Source organism: Macaca fascicularis, chromosome 16 (assembly GCF_037993035.2).
Source record: "Macaca fascicularis isolate 582-1 chromosome 16, T2T-MFA8v1.1".
Taxonomy (NCBI): Eukaryota; Metazoa; Chordata; class Mammalia; order Primates; family Cercopithecidae; genus Macaca; species Macaca fascicularis.
This window is the reverse complement of record NC_088390.1, coordinates 64,238,278-64,254,321: the sequence shown is the minus strand read 5'-3', so window position 1 is coordinate 64,254,321 and position 16,044 is coordinate 64,238,278. Positions and strand designations below refer to the sequence as shown.

The following is a 16,044-nucleotide window of genomic DNA, read 5'->3' as shown; positions in this document are numbered from 1 at the left end:
GGGTTGTTGAGAAAGTATGTAAAGATGAGAACAGTATGCAAACATGTTAAGCATTTCCCTCCACATCTGATTCCACTGTTCCCTTCTACCTTCTTATTTCAGAATAGATTATCCATCCTCCTTTGCAGATTAATGGAATGTACCTTGCATTGTATCTCATTACCTCTCACCACTTCAAAAATCTTTCTCCATCTCCAATCTGTCTCTCATCTTTATTATTAACCTCTTTCACTACTGGCTTGCCCATCTCTAAAGTCTCACCCAACTTTAAAAATGTTTCCTCTTGTCTTATGTATCCTAGCTTCTGCCTGCTGTAGCCTAGCTATTTGAAAGTGTGGCATACTTCCACTCACCACCGGTTCACATCTCTCTGTAGCATCTAACGCTGTTGACCATGTCCTCCTCGTTAAAACAACCTTCCCTAAGTTCCAGCATAGAACTCTCTCTTTATTTTCCCCCTAGTTCCCAGTTTTCTTTCAGAGTATTCCTTTCCCTGATCCTTAAAGGTTGCTTCTTGCTTTCCCCATTATTCCTGCAACACCTCATCCCATCAGATGGCTCCTGCTATAATCTGTAGGCAAGTGACTCTCAAGCCTGTATCACCAGGCCAAATCCCTCCCCTGTGATCTCGATGGATACAGCTGGCCTGCCATATCTGTGGGTTCCTCATCTATGGATCAATCAACTAAGAACTGAAAATACTTGGGGAGAAAAAAAGGAACACGTACAGACTTTTTTGTCATTATTCCCTAAACAATACAGTATAACAACTATTTATATAGCATTTACATTGTATTGGGTATTGTAAGTAATGCAGAGATGAAGTATACGAGATGGGCTGGATGCAGTGGCTCAAGCCTGTCATCCCAGTACTTTGGGAGGCTGAAGTGGGAAGATTGTTTTGAGGCCAGGAGTTAGTTGCCCTGGGCAACATAGTGAAACCCCATCTCTTCAAAAATATATATATTTTTTTTTTTTTTTTTTTTTTGAGACAGAGTCTCGCTCTGTCTCCCAGGCTGGAGTGCAGTGGCCGGATCTCAGCTCACTGCAAGCTCCGCCTCCCGGGTTTACGCCATTCTCCTGCCTCAGCCTCCCGAGTAGCTGGGACTACAGGCGCCCGCCACCTCGCCCGGCTAGTTTTTTTGTATTTTTTAGTAGAGACGGGGTTTCACCGTGTTAGCCAGGATGGTCTCGATCTCCTGACCTCGTGATCCGCCCGTCTCGGCCTCCCAAAGTGCTGGGATTACAGGCTTGAGCCACCGCGCCCGGCCCAAAAATATTTTTAAAAAACTAGCCAGGAATGGTGGTGCCCACCTGTAGTCCCTACTACTCAAGAGGCTGAGGTGAGAGGATTGCTTGAACCCAAGAGTTCTAGGCTGCACTCCAGCCTGGACAACAGAGCAAGACCCTGTCTCTAAAAAACTAAAACTAAACAAGTAAGCAAGAAGATATGCCTAGGTTATATATAAATACTACACTATTTTATATAAGGGACTTAAGCATCTATGGATTTCAGTATCCCATGGGGGGTCCTGGAGTCAACCCCCATAGATACTGAGGGACAACTATATATCCAGCTGCACTCTGGATATCTTTACCTTTACCTGGATATGCCACAAACTCAACACTGTCCAGCAAAACTGACCTAGTTGTCTTCTGCTCAAATACATCCTTCCCAGCATGTCTTATCTTAATAAATGGTACTAAACCAGAAATTTGGGATTTATCCTTGACTTCCCCTACCCCACCCCAAGATAGTGTCTGGCTTTGTTGCCCAGGCTGGAGTGCAATGGCATGATCTCAGCTCATTGCAACCTCTGCCTCTGGGGCTCAAGCTATTCACCAACCTAAGTCCCCCGAGTAGCTGGGACTACAGGTGTGCACCACCAAGTCTGGCTAATTTTTTTGTATTTTTTGTAGAGATAGAGTTTCACTATGTTGCCCAGGCTGGTCTTGAACTCCTGAGCTCAAGTGATCTGCCCACCTTGGCCTCCCAAAGTGCTGAAATTACAGATGTGAGCCACTGTGCCTAGCCTATCCTTGACTTCTTTTTAGCCACTTAATCATCATCTCAAAGTTATGCCATTTTCATCTCTTAATTATCTTTTCTACCCTTCCTTTCCACCAACATGTGGATTCTCTTAGGGATTTCCTTTTTTGTTGTTTTTTTTGAGACGGAGTCTCGCTCTGTCATCCAGACTGGAGTGCAGTGGCGCAATCTCGGCTCACTGCAACCTCCGCCTCCCAGGTTCAAGCGATTCTCCTGTCTCAGCCTCCTGAGTAGCTGGGATTACAGGCAAGTCACCACGCCCAGCTAATTTTTGTATTTTTAGTATAGATAGGGTTTCACTATGTGGGTCAGGCTGGTCTCGAACTCCTGACCTCATGATCCACCTGTCTCAGCCTCCCAGAGTGTTAGGATTACAAGTGTGAGCCACCACGCCCGGCCTTTTTTTTTTTGGAGACAGGGTCTCACTCTGTCGCCCATACTGGAGTTCAGTGGTGCGATCTCAGCTCACTGCAACCTCTGCCTCCCGGGCTGGAGTGATCCTCCCACCTCGGCCTCTTGAGTATGTGGGACCACAGGCGTATACCACCATGCCCAGCTAATTTTTTATAGTTTTAGTAGAGACAGGGTTTTGCCCTGTTGCCCAAACTGGTCTTGAACTCTTGGACGCAAATAATGTACCCGCTTCGGCCTCCCAACCTGCTGGGATTACAGGTGTGAGCCACCAAGCCCAGCTGGTCTTTTTTCATCTTACTCTTCTTCTCAGACCAGATTCACACTCCATGCTCACATTTCCAAGTCGTTTTTACTGGCTACACTGTCTATAATGATCTTTCTCTCCCTCTTTCCTGATGAACATTTACTCTGTCATTTAGGACTCAGTTCAGGCATCATTTACCAGAAAGCCTTAGTTGGGCACACCAGGCTGAAGTGTTTCATCTGTCTGATAGCACAGGCATAGTATCTTTTTTTTTTTTTTTGAGATGGAGTCTCGCTCTGTTGCCCAGGCTGGAGTGCAGTAGCACGATCTCACTGCAACCTCCACCTCCCGGGTTCAAGTGATTCTCCCGCCTCAGCCTCCCAAGTAGCTGAGATTACAGGCACATATCACCGTGCCCAGCTAATTTTTGTATTTTTAGTAGAGATGGGGTTTCATCATGTTGGCCAGGATGGTCTCGATCTCCTGACCTTGTGATCCGCCCGCCTCAGCCTTCCAAAGTGCTGGGATTACAGGCGTGAGCCACCACGCCCGGCCAACATAGTATCTTTATGTACTTCATGTACTTTAAGTATCCATGCACCTCACTTGTTTCCCATAGTTTTTAGGCAAGACTCAGAGTCTTTTTTTTTTTTTTTTGAGACGGAGTCTCACTCTGGTCCCCCAGGCTGGAGTGCAATGGCACAATCTTGGCTCACCGCAACCTCCGCCTCCTGGGTTCAAGTGATTCTCCTGCCTTAGCCTCCTGAGTAGCTGGGATTACAGGCGCCTGCCACCATGCGTGGCTAATTTTTGTATTTTTAGTAGAGACAGGGTTTCACCATGTTGGTCAGGCTGGTCTCAAACTCCTGACCTCAGATGATCTGCCCGCCTCGGCCTCCCAAAGTGCTGGGATTACAGGCTTGAGTCACCGCTCCCGGCCTGTTGTTGTTTTTTGAGACAGGGTCTCCCTCTGTCACCCAAGCTGGAGTGCAGTGGCTCCACTGTGGCTCACCATGGCAGCCTCAACCTCTTGGGCTCAAGTGATCCTCCCACCTTAGTTTCCCAAGTAACTGGGACTACAGGTGCATGCCATCATACTTATCTTTTTCTTTTTTTGAGATGGAGTCTCACTCTGTCACCAGGCTGGAGTGCTGTGGCGCCATCTCGACTCACTGCAAGCTCTGACTCCCTGGATCAAGCAATTCTCCTGCCTCAGCCTCCTGAGTAGCTGGGATTACAGGCACGCGCCACCATGCCCAGCTAATTTTTGTATTTTTAGTACAGACAGGGTTTCACCATGTTGGCCAAGATGGTCTCAATCTCCTGACCTCGTGATCTGCCCGCCTCGGCTTCCCAAAGTGCTGGGATTACAGGCATGAGCCACCGCACCTGGCCATACTTATCTAATTTTTGAATTTTTTGTAGAGATGGGGGTCTCACTATGTTGGCCAGGCTGGTCTCAAACTCCTGGGCTCAAGCAATCCTTCCACCTTGGTCTCCCAAAGTGCTAGGATTACAGGTAAGAGCCACCATACCTGGCCAAGAACTGGTGTTTTATTCATGCCATAGTGCCAACACCTGGAACAGCTTCTCTCTATAGAAAATATTAATAGATCATCAACAATAGATTCTTCTCTTTCTTTCCCGTAAGTAACTTGGCTAAAGTCATATAGTTAGAAAGTGGCAGAGTTGGCCGGGTGTGGTGGCTCACGCCTGTAATCCCAGCACTTTGGGAGGCCGAGGCGGGCAGATCATGAGGTCAGGAGATTGAGACCATCCTGGCTAACACGGTGAAACACCGTCTCTACTAAAAAAATACAAAAAATTAGCCGGGTGGCAGGCGCCTGTAGTCCCGACTACTTGGGAGGCTGAGGCAGGAGAATGGCGTGAACCAGGAGGCGGAGCTTACAGTAAGCTGAGATTGCGCCACTGCACTCTAGCCTGGGCGACAGAGCAAGACCGCGTCTCAAAAAAAAAAAAAAAAAAGAAAGTGGCAGAGTTGTGTGTTAACCAAAGACTAAATCTAAAGCCTATGCCCTTTCCACAATGCCATGTTATTCTTCAACCCAGATGCCACCACTTTCACTGGTGACATGGAGTTGAGATTCAGGAAAATAAAACAGACACACACACTGACCTGTGCAGTGACGGGTGGCCCAGCAAACAGGGCCTTGTATGCAGAGGCAGCAACAGACAAAGCCCCCTTCACCAGTCCTCCAGCAATGCTACTCCCATGATGGTGCCTGTAGAAGAAAACCAAATTATCTCCCCAAAGAGACACAAATCATTACCTTTTTACAAGATAATCTGGGCTCTAATCCTTGAAAGAAAATAAGATTTCCTTAAGAGAGAAAAATCAGATGTAAAAAGAGAACACGATTGCTTTCATATCAGCTTTATAGCTACAGATCATGGTCTGATGGAGGGCCCAGCTCTACTGGTGCAAGATATGGGCACTGCAGGAAACGCACGACTCTGGTAACCATGACAGCTCTCACTCCTAGCTGAAAATTAATGTGATTGAGGACACACCAGGGTATCAACAGTTTGTCTGCTCAGTTATTCTCTCAGAGAAAACACCTTGCAAAGGAAATGTGATTTTCTGGACACTGGCCTAATATGAGTGGGAACAGAGAACCAGGTAGGTCCAAGAAAAAATTATTTAGATGTATACTGGGCTTAACCTTTCTACCTTTTCCCCTGTGCTAAGGGTGAGATAATTTGGGGACATTACTTTCTTGTCTGGAACATAAAACATTCTTTTTTTTTTTTTTCAGACGTCATTTCACTTGTCAGCCAGGCTGGAGTGCAATGGCGCAATCTAAGCTCAGTGCAACCGCCGCCTCCTGGGTTCACGCAATTCTCCCGTCTCAGCTTCCTGAGTAGCTGGGATTACAGGCACGCGCCACCATGCCTAGCTAATTTTTGTATTTTTAGTAGAGACGGGGTTTCGCTATGTTGGCCAGGCTGATCTCGAACTCCTGACCTCATGATCCACCTGCCTCGGCCTCTCAAATAGAACACTCTTAAACATCAGCCTTAGCCCTTTGTTTAGTGTTGCTCAAAGGCTTAAGAAGAAATAAGAACAAGAAGGAACGAGGGTTCCCCTTCTCTGCCCTCTGAAGATGGGTATATGCTGTGAAGGGCTATTTTAAGCAGAAGGAATACTAGGATATCCACCTGCTTCTGAAAGAGACTGTACAAGGTTGTTACCTTGAGTGGTCATAGCTCTTCTGTCTGCTGTTTACAAGTCCTGATGAGCCTCTGGGCTCTAAAAGCAAAAGAGCTATTGGTTAGATGTAGCATCCATAAGCACCTAGTGTTTCCTAACTCAAGCAAGGCTATTACTGAGGCAGGTGGCAATCAGATCAGTGTTTGAAGTCTTTTTTTTTTTTTTTTAAGTATTTGGGAAGTTTTAAGGGTAGTTTAAGTGATAAGGAGAAACTGTCCAGAAATGCAATGCAAGATGACTGTTTATTGAATCAGAAAAATCAACTCTATAATCCCAATGCACTGATATATTTTGTAGTAAGAAAACAGACTCACAGCCATTAGAAACCTGCTGAACTGCTAGTCAGGAAAGGTGGAGATAGAGCTGGAACTTAGATTAGTTTGGCACAAAGCCTGTGTTCTTTCCACTGCCTCTGTGAGGTCTAACAATATATTCAACCAGAGAATAGAAATTATCAAGTATGCAGGAGGATCATGGAGAGTGAAGGGCAAGTTGTTTTTTCTTTTTGTTTTTTGATGGAATCTCGCATTGTTGCCTGGGCTAGAGCAATGGTGCGATCTCGGCTCACTCCAACCTCCGCCTCCAAGTAGCGGGGATTACAGGCACCCACAACCATGCCCGGCTAATTTTTGCTATTTTTTAGTAGAGACAGGGTTTCACTATGTTGGCCAGGCTGGTCTCAAACTCCTGACCTTGTGATCTGCCTGCCTTGGTCTCCCAAAGTGTTGGGATTACAGGTGTGAGCCACCATGCTCAGCCTGTGAAGGGCAAGTTTCTAAAAACCGCCAAGAATCACGAAGACAGAGAGGCTATTTATACCTGGTTTCCATTAGACAGGAACAGAGAAAAAGAGAAAAAGCTTAGGCTGATCATTACCTCCTCTGATCTGATCAGGGACTGAAGAAACTTCTGATACGGTAACTGGTAAATCCACTCCTGGGGAACCATGATGATGTACACAAGGAGGGCTCCTTTCAGAAAGACACAATATGGAAAGTAAATTGAAAAGACACTTATGGCATTAGTGGAGAAATAGTAAACACAGCACAGCAGTGCCAAATTCTCTACAGAGGCTTCACATTTCTGATCTAAATCACATGTCTGGATTTAGCGTTCCGTCATAAGGGCTACATTGTACCCCGTTTTCCTCTTTAGCCACAGCCAAGCTAGAAATGTTGGCTTCAGTCTGTTCATGTCCCTACCTACATCAAGTGGTGTCAATAAATGGAAATGTCTAGCTTTTGGGGAGAATGGTTTACATTATAGGCAAGGCTCCAGCATTTTCCCTACTATTAGGATAAGAATGATTCAGATAGATTCACCAGGGAATTGAAAACAATTTGTTTGGTTTTTTAGTGTTTTTTCCCATAATGGATTTAACTTCCTAATTATGGCTGTTTGGGTAGAGTTTTTGCTGCCTTTACTGAAGAGTCAATAAAACAAGGAGGGAAGGTCCAGGGATGTTTGTGTTTACAAACTGGCTCTCAGCCAGGCACAGTGGCTCACATCTGTAATCCCAGCATTTTGGGAGACCCAGGCGGGTGGATTGCTTGAGGCTGGAGTTCACGACCAGCCTGGGCGCATGGCAAAACCCCACTTCTACAATAAATACAAAAATCAGCTGGGTATCATGGCCCATGCCTACAGTCCCAGCTACTCAGGGGGCTGAGGTGGGAGGATTGCTTGAGCCTCAGAGGCAGAGGTGGCAGTGAGCCAAGATTGTGCCACAGAACTCCAGTCTGGGCAACAGTGAGACCCTGTCTCAAAAACAACAACAACAACAACAACAAAAAAAAAAAAACAAACAAAAAACAAAACCAGCTCTCAGTAATCAAAATATAAGCAGACAGACTATACTCAGATAATTTAAGGCCAACTAAAACAAATATTTCTTTAAATCCAGAATCCACAAATACTGGGAAATACAACCTTTATTCATCTAAATTCAGACTTTACTATGGAAAATAGTCTCTTCCCATACTGAGGAAAAAACAGGTTTTTGAGATCAGGTCGGTTCCTCTCACTCTTTATTTCACCTCTGAAGAACACCCCAGCTGAGGCGGCTGTGAGTGGTACCTGGGCAGTGGCGGTGGAAGCTCCACTACCTCTGGGATTAGGGGCACTGTTTCCAGAGTCTGTGAGGACGTGAGGATGTCACTTATGCTGTGCTCCTGTGGCTGGTTCTCCCCTCCAGGAAGTCTCTCCCCAGCCTCAGCTGGTTCCTGCCCAGCCTCAACCCCAGGCTCGCCTTCAGCACCTCGCTCCAGGCCTGGCTGTGAGAGTGCAGAGCTGTACATGGAATCCCCCAGGGGGCGGCTGGTATCAAAGCACTCAGGCAGGATGATGATGTAATCCTCTGAGGAAGCAGAGGACTGACTCTGAACTTCATCTTTGAGCTCCTCCTCCTCCTCCTCTTCCTCCTCCTCCTCCATGACAGCTTCTTCCTCAGTGATATGGACAATCTCCTCCCTCTCATCTCCAAGTGGTCCTTCCTCAGGCAAGGCAAATTTCACTAAAGGATGAAAGCAACCAATTTTAAGGTGGAAGCTAAAAGCAGGCCTAAGTACTATCCTTACTTGGTAAAGCCTTGTGGATCATGAGATAGAATTATGAAAGCCAGAGGAGAGGGAAGAACTAGCGAGAAGGGCTGGTTCTGGAACTATGACCACATTCTAAGGTTGAAGACTATGCAAAACAAAATAGAATCAAAGCTCACAGAAACAAGGTAGGCAGAAACACCCAGGCTTCCAAAAAGTTCTATGAATCACAAAAGGAGGCAGCTCCATCCCTTCCCTTTTCCTTTTCATGTGATGGTTAATACACTGAGGTAGAGTTTAAACCAAAATGGATACACTAACAATGCTATAAAAAGAGAAAAAGTTAGGAGACTAGTATTGCAGGATTACATGCCTATTCTCCTCCTCTTCTTTACAAAGATGATGCAATCATGGGAGAAAACTGGCCAATCATGTTTGAGGGGGTAAGAAAGGGTATAAAAAAGCTACCCAGGGGCTGGGCGCGGTGGCTCATGCTTGTAATCCCAGCACTTTGGGAGGCCGAGGTGGGCGGATCACAAGGTTGGAAGATCAAGGCCATCCTGGCTAACATGTTGAAATCCCATCTCTACTAAAAATACAAAAAAATTAGCCGGGTGTGGTGGCAGGCACCTGTAGTCCCAGCTACTCGGCTGGCTGAGGCAGGGGGATGGCATGAACCTGGGAAGTGGAGGTTGTAGTCAGCCGAGATTGCGACGCTGCACTCTAGCCTGGGTGACAGAGAGACTCTATCTCAAAAAAAAAAAAAAAAAAAGCTATCCAGGCCAGGTGTGGTGGCTTACGCCTAAAATTCCAGCACCTGGGGAGGCCAAGGTGGGCAGACTGCTTGAGCTCAGGAGTTCGGGACCAGCCTGGGCAACGTGGCGAAATCCCATCTTTACAAAAAAAAAAATTTAGCTCAGTGTGGTGGCATGTGGCTGTGGTCCCAGTTGCTTGGGAAACTGAGGTGGGGGGAGCCCAGAATGTTGTGGCTGTAATGAGCCATAAACTTGCTACCCGCACTGCAGCCTGGGTGAGAGTGAGACTTTATCTCAAAAAAAAAAAAAAAAAAAAAAGGCCGGGCGCGGTGGCTCAAGCCTGTAATCCCAGCACTTTGGGAGGCCGAGACGGGCGGATCACGAGGTCAGGAGATCGAGACCATCCTGGCTAACACGGTGAAACCCCGTCTCTACTAAAAAAATACAAAAAAACTAGCCGGGCGCGGTGGCAGGCGCCTGTAGTCCCAGCTACTCAGGAGGCTGAGGCAGGAGAATGGCGTGAACCCAGGAGGCGGAGCTTGCAGTGAGCTGAGATCCGGCCACTGCACTCCAGCCTGGGCGGCAGAGCGAGACTCCGTCTCAAAAAAAAAAAAAAAAATACCCATAAATCCTATCAGAATAACAGCTGTGAATATTTTGGTATTGTGTTTCCAGACCATTTTGTTATGTATTTGTACACACATGTGGAAAAACATATAAAGATATGCACAATTGATTGATTGCTTGATTGACTGATTAATTTGAGACAGTCTCACTCTGTTGCCCAGGCTGAAGTGCAATGGCTTGATCTTGGTTCAATGTAAGCTGCGCCTCCCGCGTTCACGCCATTCTCCTGCCTCAGCCTCCTGATTCGGTGGGACTACAGGCACCTGCCACCATGCCTGGCTTATTTTTTGTATTTTTAGTAGAGTAGGGGTTTCACTGTGCTAGGATGGTCTCGATCTCCGGACCTTGTGATCCACCCACCTCAGCCTCCCAAAGTGCTGGGATTACAGGCATGAGCCACTGTCTTATTATAATTTTTTTAGATGGAGTCTCGCTCTGTCACCCAGGCTGGAGTGCAGTGGCGCAATCTCGGTTCACTGCAACCTCTGCTTCCCAGGTTCAAACAATTCTCCTGCCTCAGCCTCTTGAGTAGCTGGATCACAGGTACACGCCACCACGCCCAGCTAATTTTTGTACTTTTAGTAGAGATGGGGTTTCACCCTGTTGGTCAGGCTGGTCTTGAACTCCTGAGCTCGTGATCTGCCCAACTCAGCCTCCCAAAGTGCTGGGATTACAGGCGTGAGCCACTGCGCCTGGCCTTACATGTGTATTTTAAACAAAAGTAAGATAAATAATATTTAAAGATATAGGTCAAATTTCATTATAATAGATAAAGAGATTCTCCAATATTATTTTGACACAGTATTATTTGAATTTTTGGATACTTCTTAAAATATATGCTATTGGTTCTATTTGATACCCAGAAGTTTCTGTTATAAAGGTATTTATTCCTTTTTCTTTTTTTTTGAGATGGAGTTTCACTCTTGTTGCCCAGGCTGGAGTACAACTGCGCAATCTCAGCTAACCACAGCCTTTGCCTCCCGGGTTAAAGTGATTCTCCTGCCTCAGCCTCCCGAGTACCTGGGATTACAGGCATGTAATCCCTGGCATGTAGCCACCACGCCCGGCTAATTTTTTGTATTTTTAGTAGAGATGGGGTTTCTCCATGTTGGTCAGGCTGGTCTCGAACTCCCGACCTCAGGTGATCCACCCACCTCAGCCTCCTAAAAGTGCTGGGATTACAAGCGTGAGCCACTGTGCCCGGCCTATAAAGGCATTTATTACAGCAGAATTTAACCTTGAGAAACTTTGTTTGGTACTCCTGTTTCTATCCACTGTTTCTGGGACTGCTGCCCTTGGAGAAAGCAGACAACTCAGCTACCCAGAGGGGTCTTTGCTAAGGAGCTCTGTCAAATTACAGGAAGATTCCTTACTGCAGAATCCAGGCAGCACAACTGGCTGCTATTCCACTGTGGAGTGCAGCTGTAATTCTGCCCGAGAAGACGGAAAAAGGAGTATGGTGGCTTCTTTGCTCCTGATGCTCTAATTAGAACAGTCAGGTAGCATATGTAGAGTCTAAAGACACAAACAAGATCAGAATTTCTAACAAAGATTCACTCTCCTTTCACTCTCAGTGAAGAACAGCACATCTAACTCATCAAGTCTGGCAGTCACGATTCAGGTGTCACCCTGCTAGGTGGGGGAAATGCAAGGACACTCACTCTGCAAGGTTTTCTGTCTGCAAGGAGGGTTGTGGTCTGGGGCAGCATCCAAGGTAAGGGATCGGATTACTGTCTCACACACAAACTGGGTCCCACTCAGGTCTTCTTCTGCTTCCTCCACAGAAGCAATGTTCTGAGTCTTTCTCTTTACTGACACTGTAGAATCTGAAAGACATATGAACCTTGTCTGCACTTAGTGTTTAAAGTGCTGAGGAATGTTCACCAGTCATTACCCATGCTAAAACTAAACCAAGGAATAGCTGCTATCTGTGCCACGTGAAGGTGAGGCAAAACATGAGATGCTATAGAAAGAAAGCCCATTTACATGCTAAGTAAGGTCAGTAGGGGATAGCTGTAAAATAGAGTATGGTATGGAAAGGAAGGATGTAAATACTTTACAAATATTTAATCCCTTACCAGGAAGTGCTTTAAATCCTGTCCCTTCACTCTCTTCCTCTATCTGCCCCAAGCCTGGCTTCTCTATTAAAGGACTGTCATGTGGCAGAGGAGACATGCAGGGAGTCATATCTGGAGAATGAAGAGAGGAGAACCATCAATCAAGAGAAAGCATCATATCATCAATAGTCAGTGTCCAGAAGTAGCACTTAGCAGGCTTCTTGCCTCCTGCAGAACTAAAATAAACCAAGATATGCTTTGAGGTCTCTTACAGAAAATTTCTCCAGACCAATAAGTATGCAAAATATCTCAGATCAATCAATGCAGAAAGAATCACAGTTATTTAGCCTGGAAAGCTATGGCCAAGATACAAAACCATGAATATAAAGGAACAAAAGGACAAAATGTCTAGAGAAAAAAAGAGAAGAATATAAAGGAACAAAAGGACAAAATGTCTAGAGAAAAAAAGAGAAGAGGATTCCTTTACAGTGGAAAAGCCTTGCACAAACTTGTATCATTGCTTCTTTTTTTTTTTTTTTTTTGAAATGGAGTCTTGCTCTGTCACCCAGGCTAGAATGCAGTGGCAAGATCTCAGCTCACTGCAACCTCTGCCTCCTGGGTTCACGCAACTCTCTGCCTCAGCCTCCCGAGTAGCTGGGATTACAGGCACCTGCCACCATGCCCGGCTAATTTTTGTATTTTTAGTAGAGATGGGGTTTCACTATCTTGGCCAGGCTGGTCTTGAACTTCTGACCTTGTGATCCACCCGCCTTGGCCTCCCAAAGTGCTGGGATTATAGGCGTGAGCCACCATGCCTGGCTATGCCCAACTAATTTTTTTTTTTTTTTTTTTTTTTTTTTTTTTTTTTTTTTTTTTTTTTGAGACAGAGTCTCGCTTAGTCGCCCAGGCTGGAGTGCAATGGCGCGATCTCGGCTCACTGCAAGCTCCGCCTCCCGGGTTCACGCCATTCTCCTGCCTCAGCCTCCCGAGTAGCTGGGACTACAGGCGCCCGCCGCCTCGCCCGGCTAATTTTTTGCATTTTTTTTTTTTTTTTTTTTTGAGACGGAGTCTCGCGCTGTTGCCCGGGCTGGAGTGCAGTGGCCGGATCTCAGCTCACTGCAAGCTCCGCCTCCCGGGTTTACACCATTCTCCTGCCTCAGCCTCCCAAGTAACTGGGATTACAGGCACCCGCCAACTCACCCGGCTAGTTTTTTGTATTTTTTTTAGTAGAGACGGGGTTTCACCGTGTTTGCCAGGATGGTCTCGATCTCCTGACCTCGTGATCCACCCGTCTCGGCCTCCCAAAGTGCTGGGATTACAGGCTTGAGCCACCGCGCCCGGCCATTTTTTGCATTTTTAGTAGAGACGGGGTTTCACCGTGTTAGCCAGGATGGTCTCGATCTCCTGACCTCGTGATCCGCCCGCCTCGGCCTCCCAAAGTGCTGGGATTACAGGCATGAGCCACCGCGCCCGGCCAATTTTTTAAAGTAATTTTTGTAGAGATGGGGGTTTCACCATGTTGCCCAGGCTGGTCTCAAACCCTGGCCTCAAGTGATCCTCCCGCCTTGGCCTCCCAAAGAGCTGGGATTATAGACACCAGCCACCATGCCCAGCATATTGTTGCTTTTGAGAAAGGTCAGGAAAGAAAGAAAACGGATCCATGATTGCTGCTTTACTGTCCTACTGAGGGAGAATTCCTTGCCATTTCCTCAGAATAAAACACTACCAGCGTCTAGGCTATGGTATTGTGTGCCTATTAGTAAGATGAACAAGATGAAATGAGTGACATTCTTACCCACAGGGGTGTTATGGGGCACTCTCTCCAACTCTTGAACAATGTTTATATCCAACAGCTCAAACGACAGCAGGTCCTATAAAAAAAGACAGACAATGTTAGGCTGTTTGGAGTGCATGCTGGAGCCACGTCTTGATGGGATCTGTAGACCATTTCCACATCGTCTTGTATTCAACTCTGTTCAAATTCATGCCTGTCTCCAGACAAGTGAAAAAAGGAAGAGTTAAATAGGAATTAGGTGTTGAAATAACCAAATGGCAGGAAAGAGAAAATGCAGCAGGTAAAAAGGAGAATCAGCTAGGCCAAAGTGAAGAGGCCACTAAAGGGAGTTTGTGGGGAAGTACAGGATTGAGTTCCCAATTCAAAGAGGAAACATCTAGTTTACAAATTTGCTTCCATGGGTGATCTCCTTCCCATTAAATATACCGGACTAGATCAAAGTGGGCATATCTCTGATTTCCTGATTACCGCCTATGGCTCTACCACCTTCTCTCCTGTGCTCTCTCCCTCTGTCCCTTGCCCTACAAAGTGCTGAATCTTCCACCTGGGCAGTCAGAAGATCCACAGATGGGATGTAGAGCTCCCTCTCACTGGCAACATTTTTTGCCTTCTGTGGGATGCAGGCTGCTGATCCTTCTGTCTGCTCAGTCACTTCACCAAGTTGTCTTTCTTCTTTAGCCAGAAGAAAAGCTTCCTATAGAGACAAACCATTGAGACAAATTTTAGGCCTTCAACAGAACTGAAGAGGCAGGCTGACAATGCCCCCAAAAATAAAAACTCTGCTGTACCTCTGTATCTTAAAAAACTTAAGAAATGTTTTTGATATATTTTTACAGTTATAGAAAAGCTGTAAAAACAGCAGAGAGAATTCACATTCACCCAGCTTCCCCTAATGACAACTTACATTAACTATAATAGTCAAAACCAGAAAATTAACATTGGGTAACTTTAAGCAGTAAACACTCTGCCCGACTAATACAAAGAAATTGCATTAAAAAACTGTGCACTAAGTAGCAACCAGGGCAAGACTTCATTAGTATTTAGGAAACATACACACAGTATTTCAGGAGAGATGGATATTAAGGAGAAAAGCTATAAGTTCAGCAGTTCCATAGGCCAGGCCAGGCCAGGCGCCCCTTTTTCCCTTGTGCAGCCAACAGGCTGACCATGCAACATTACAAAGAAGTATTCAGGGACCGCCTGCGGCAAGACCCTAAAGATACTAAAACAAAGACACTAAAACAAACACCCTAAGGAAGAGGCCAAATATCAGCACAGAAATGTGTTGGGGGCGGGGGGAGATGCTAACCTTTCAAGATTTCTGGAAAACAACTAGCTATGAGTGGGTTCTTTTAGCCATGTCCTTTCTAACTATGATTTGGATACTGGGCCAAAGCCTGTCAGTCAATGCTCACCTCTTGCTGGCAGGTGAGATCATCAGTTTTGCTTGAGCTGATCATGCCCTTTTCAATGTTATCAGGGCTCTCTTCGGAGGGGAAAGGATCCACTATGATACTGCACCAGACTCGAGGCCCAAATTGCTGGCCTTTGTGAGAAAGACGCCAATGGGAAGTATACGTTCCCTCCAAGGCTGGGGCAATGAACTCCACAGATACAACTCCCACATGGCCGGCCTTGAGGCAAGGAACCAAAACATCCTTCTTTTCTGTGGAAGCCAAAGTCAGGTTTCCCCACATGAACTTGAGCTGAAAAAAACAGTAAGAAGAGAAAGCAAGCTTGTCAGCTGAGCACTCTGCCACTTCAAATCACCTCATCTTCACATTTTGTGGGAAAAATTACCTTTGTGTCTGCACTCCACTTCACATTTCCTGTATTCTTCATCCTCCAGTGTTTGATAAACTTGGTTCCTGGCTGAAGGTGAGTCCCATCAGGCAAATTCTCATCCACAAATGCTGCACTGAGCATTGGCATAACGGGGGTATAGGGTTGCAAAGGGAGCCTGAACAGAAATTCAGATGCTTAGTCACTTGCTGTTGGGTGTGAAGTCTTCAGAATATCTCGCACTGGCTTGAGAGTCTGGCTGTGACTCTTGAAAATGTACTAACCCATTTGCCTTAAAAATAATACTAATATTACTAGTATAGGACCACATATCATAAACAATAAATTTTCTGACAAACTTAAAACAATAAAACAAAACAGAGGATAGGTCTCACTCCTGAGCTAAAAAAGTCATGGTAAGAGTAATTAAAAGGGCCCATAAATACAACACCTAGAGAGTCAGGCTTTTAAAATATTTGTTCCTTTTGCTTCAATTCCAGACTGCCTCCAATGAAGAGAGGGACCCCACCATTCTGAACTTTAGTGGTTTC

The 16,044-nt window shown here is 45.9% G+C and overlaps 1 protein-coding gene across 26 annotated transcripts in view; it reads right to left on the bottom strand.

The window, feature by feature from the left end:
- Positions 1–16,044, bottom strand: part of NBR1 (NBR1 autophagy cargo receptor) — a 41,465-nt gene that overhangs the window by 3,159 nt on the left and 22,262 nt on the right. For 8 of the 26 annotated variants that reach the window (XM_045375930.3, XM_065532433.1, XM_015438531.3 and 5 more), the window contains 10 exons: positions 15,512–15,671; positions 15,127–15,417; positions 14,256–14,405; positions 13,712–13,787; positions 11,938–12,048; positions 11,521–11,685; positions 8,017–8,452; positions 6,817–6,911; positions 5,922–5,994; positions 4,846–4,951 (listed from right to left, as the gene is read on the bottom strand). In XM_045375930.3, the coding sequence (XP_045231865.2) occupies positions 4,846–4,951; positions 5,922–5,994; positions 6,817–6,911; positions 8,017–8,452; positions 11,521–11,685; positions 11,938–12,048; positions 13,712–13,787; positions 14,256–14,405; positions 15,127–15,417; positions 15,512–15,671 (1,663 nt within the window). The remainder of the gene's footprint in view (positions 1–4,845; positions 4,952–5,921; positions 5,995–6,816; positions 6,912–8,016; positions 8,453–11,520; positions 11,686–11,937; positions 12,049–13,711; positions 13,788–14,255; positions 14,406–15,126; positions 15,418–15,511; positions 15,672–16,044) is intronic. The other 18 variants (XM_015438532.3, XM_045375935.2, XM_074019737.1 and 15 more) reach the window with 5 other exon arrangements.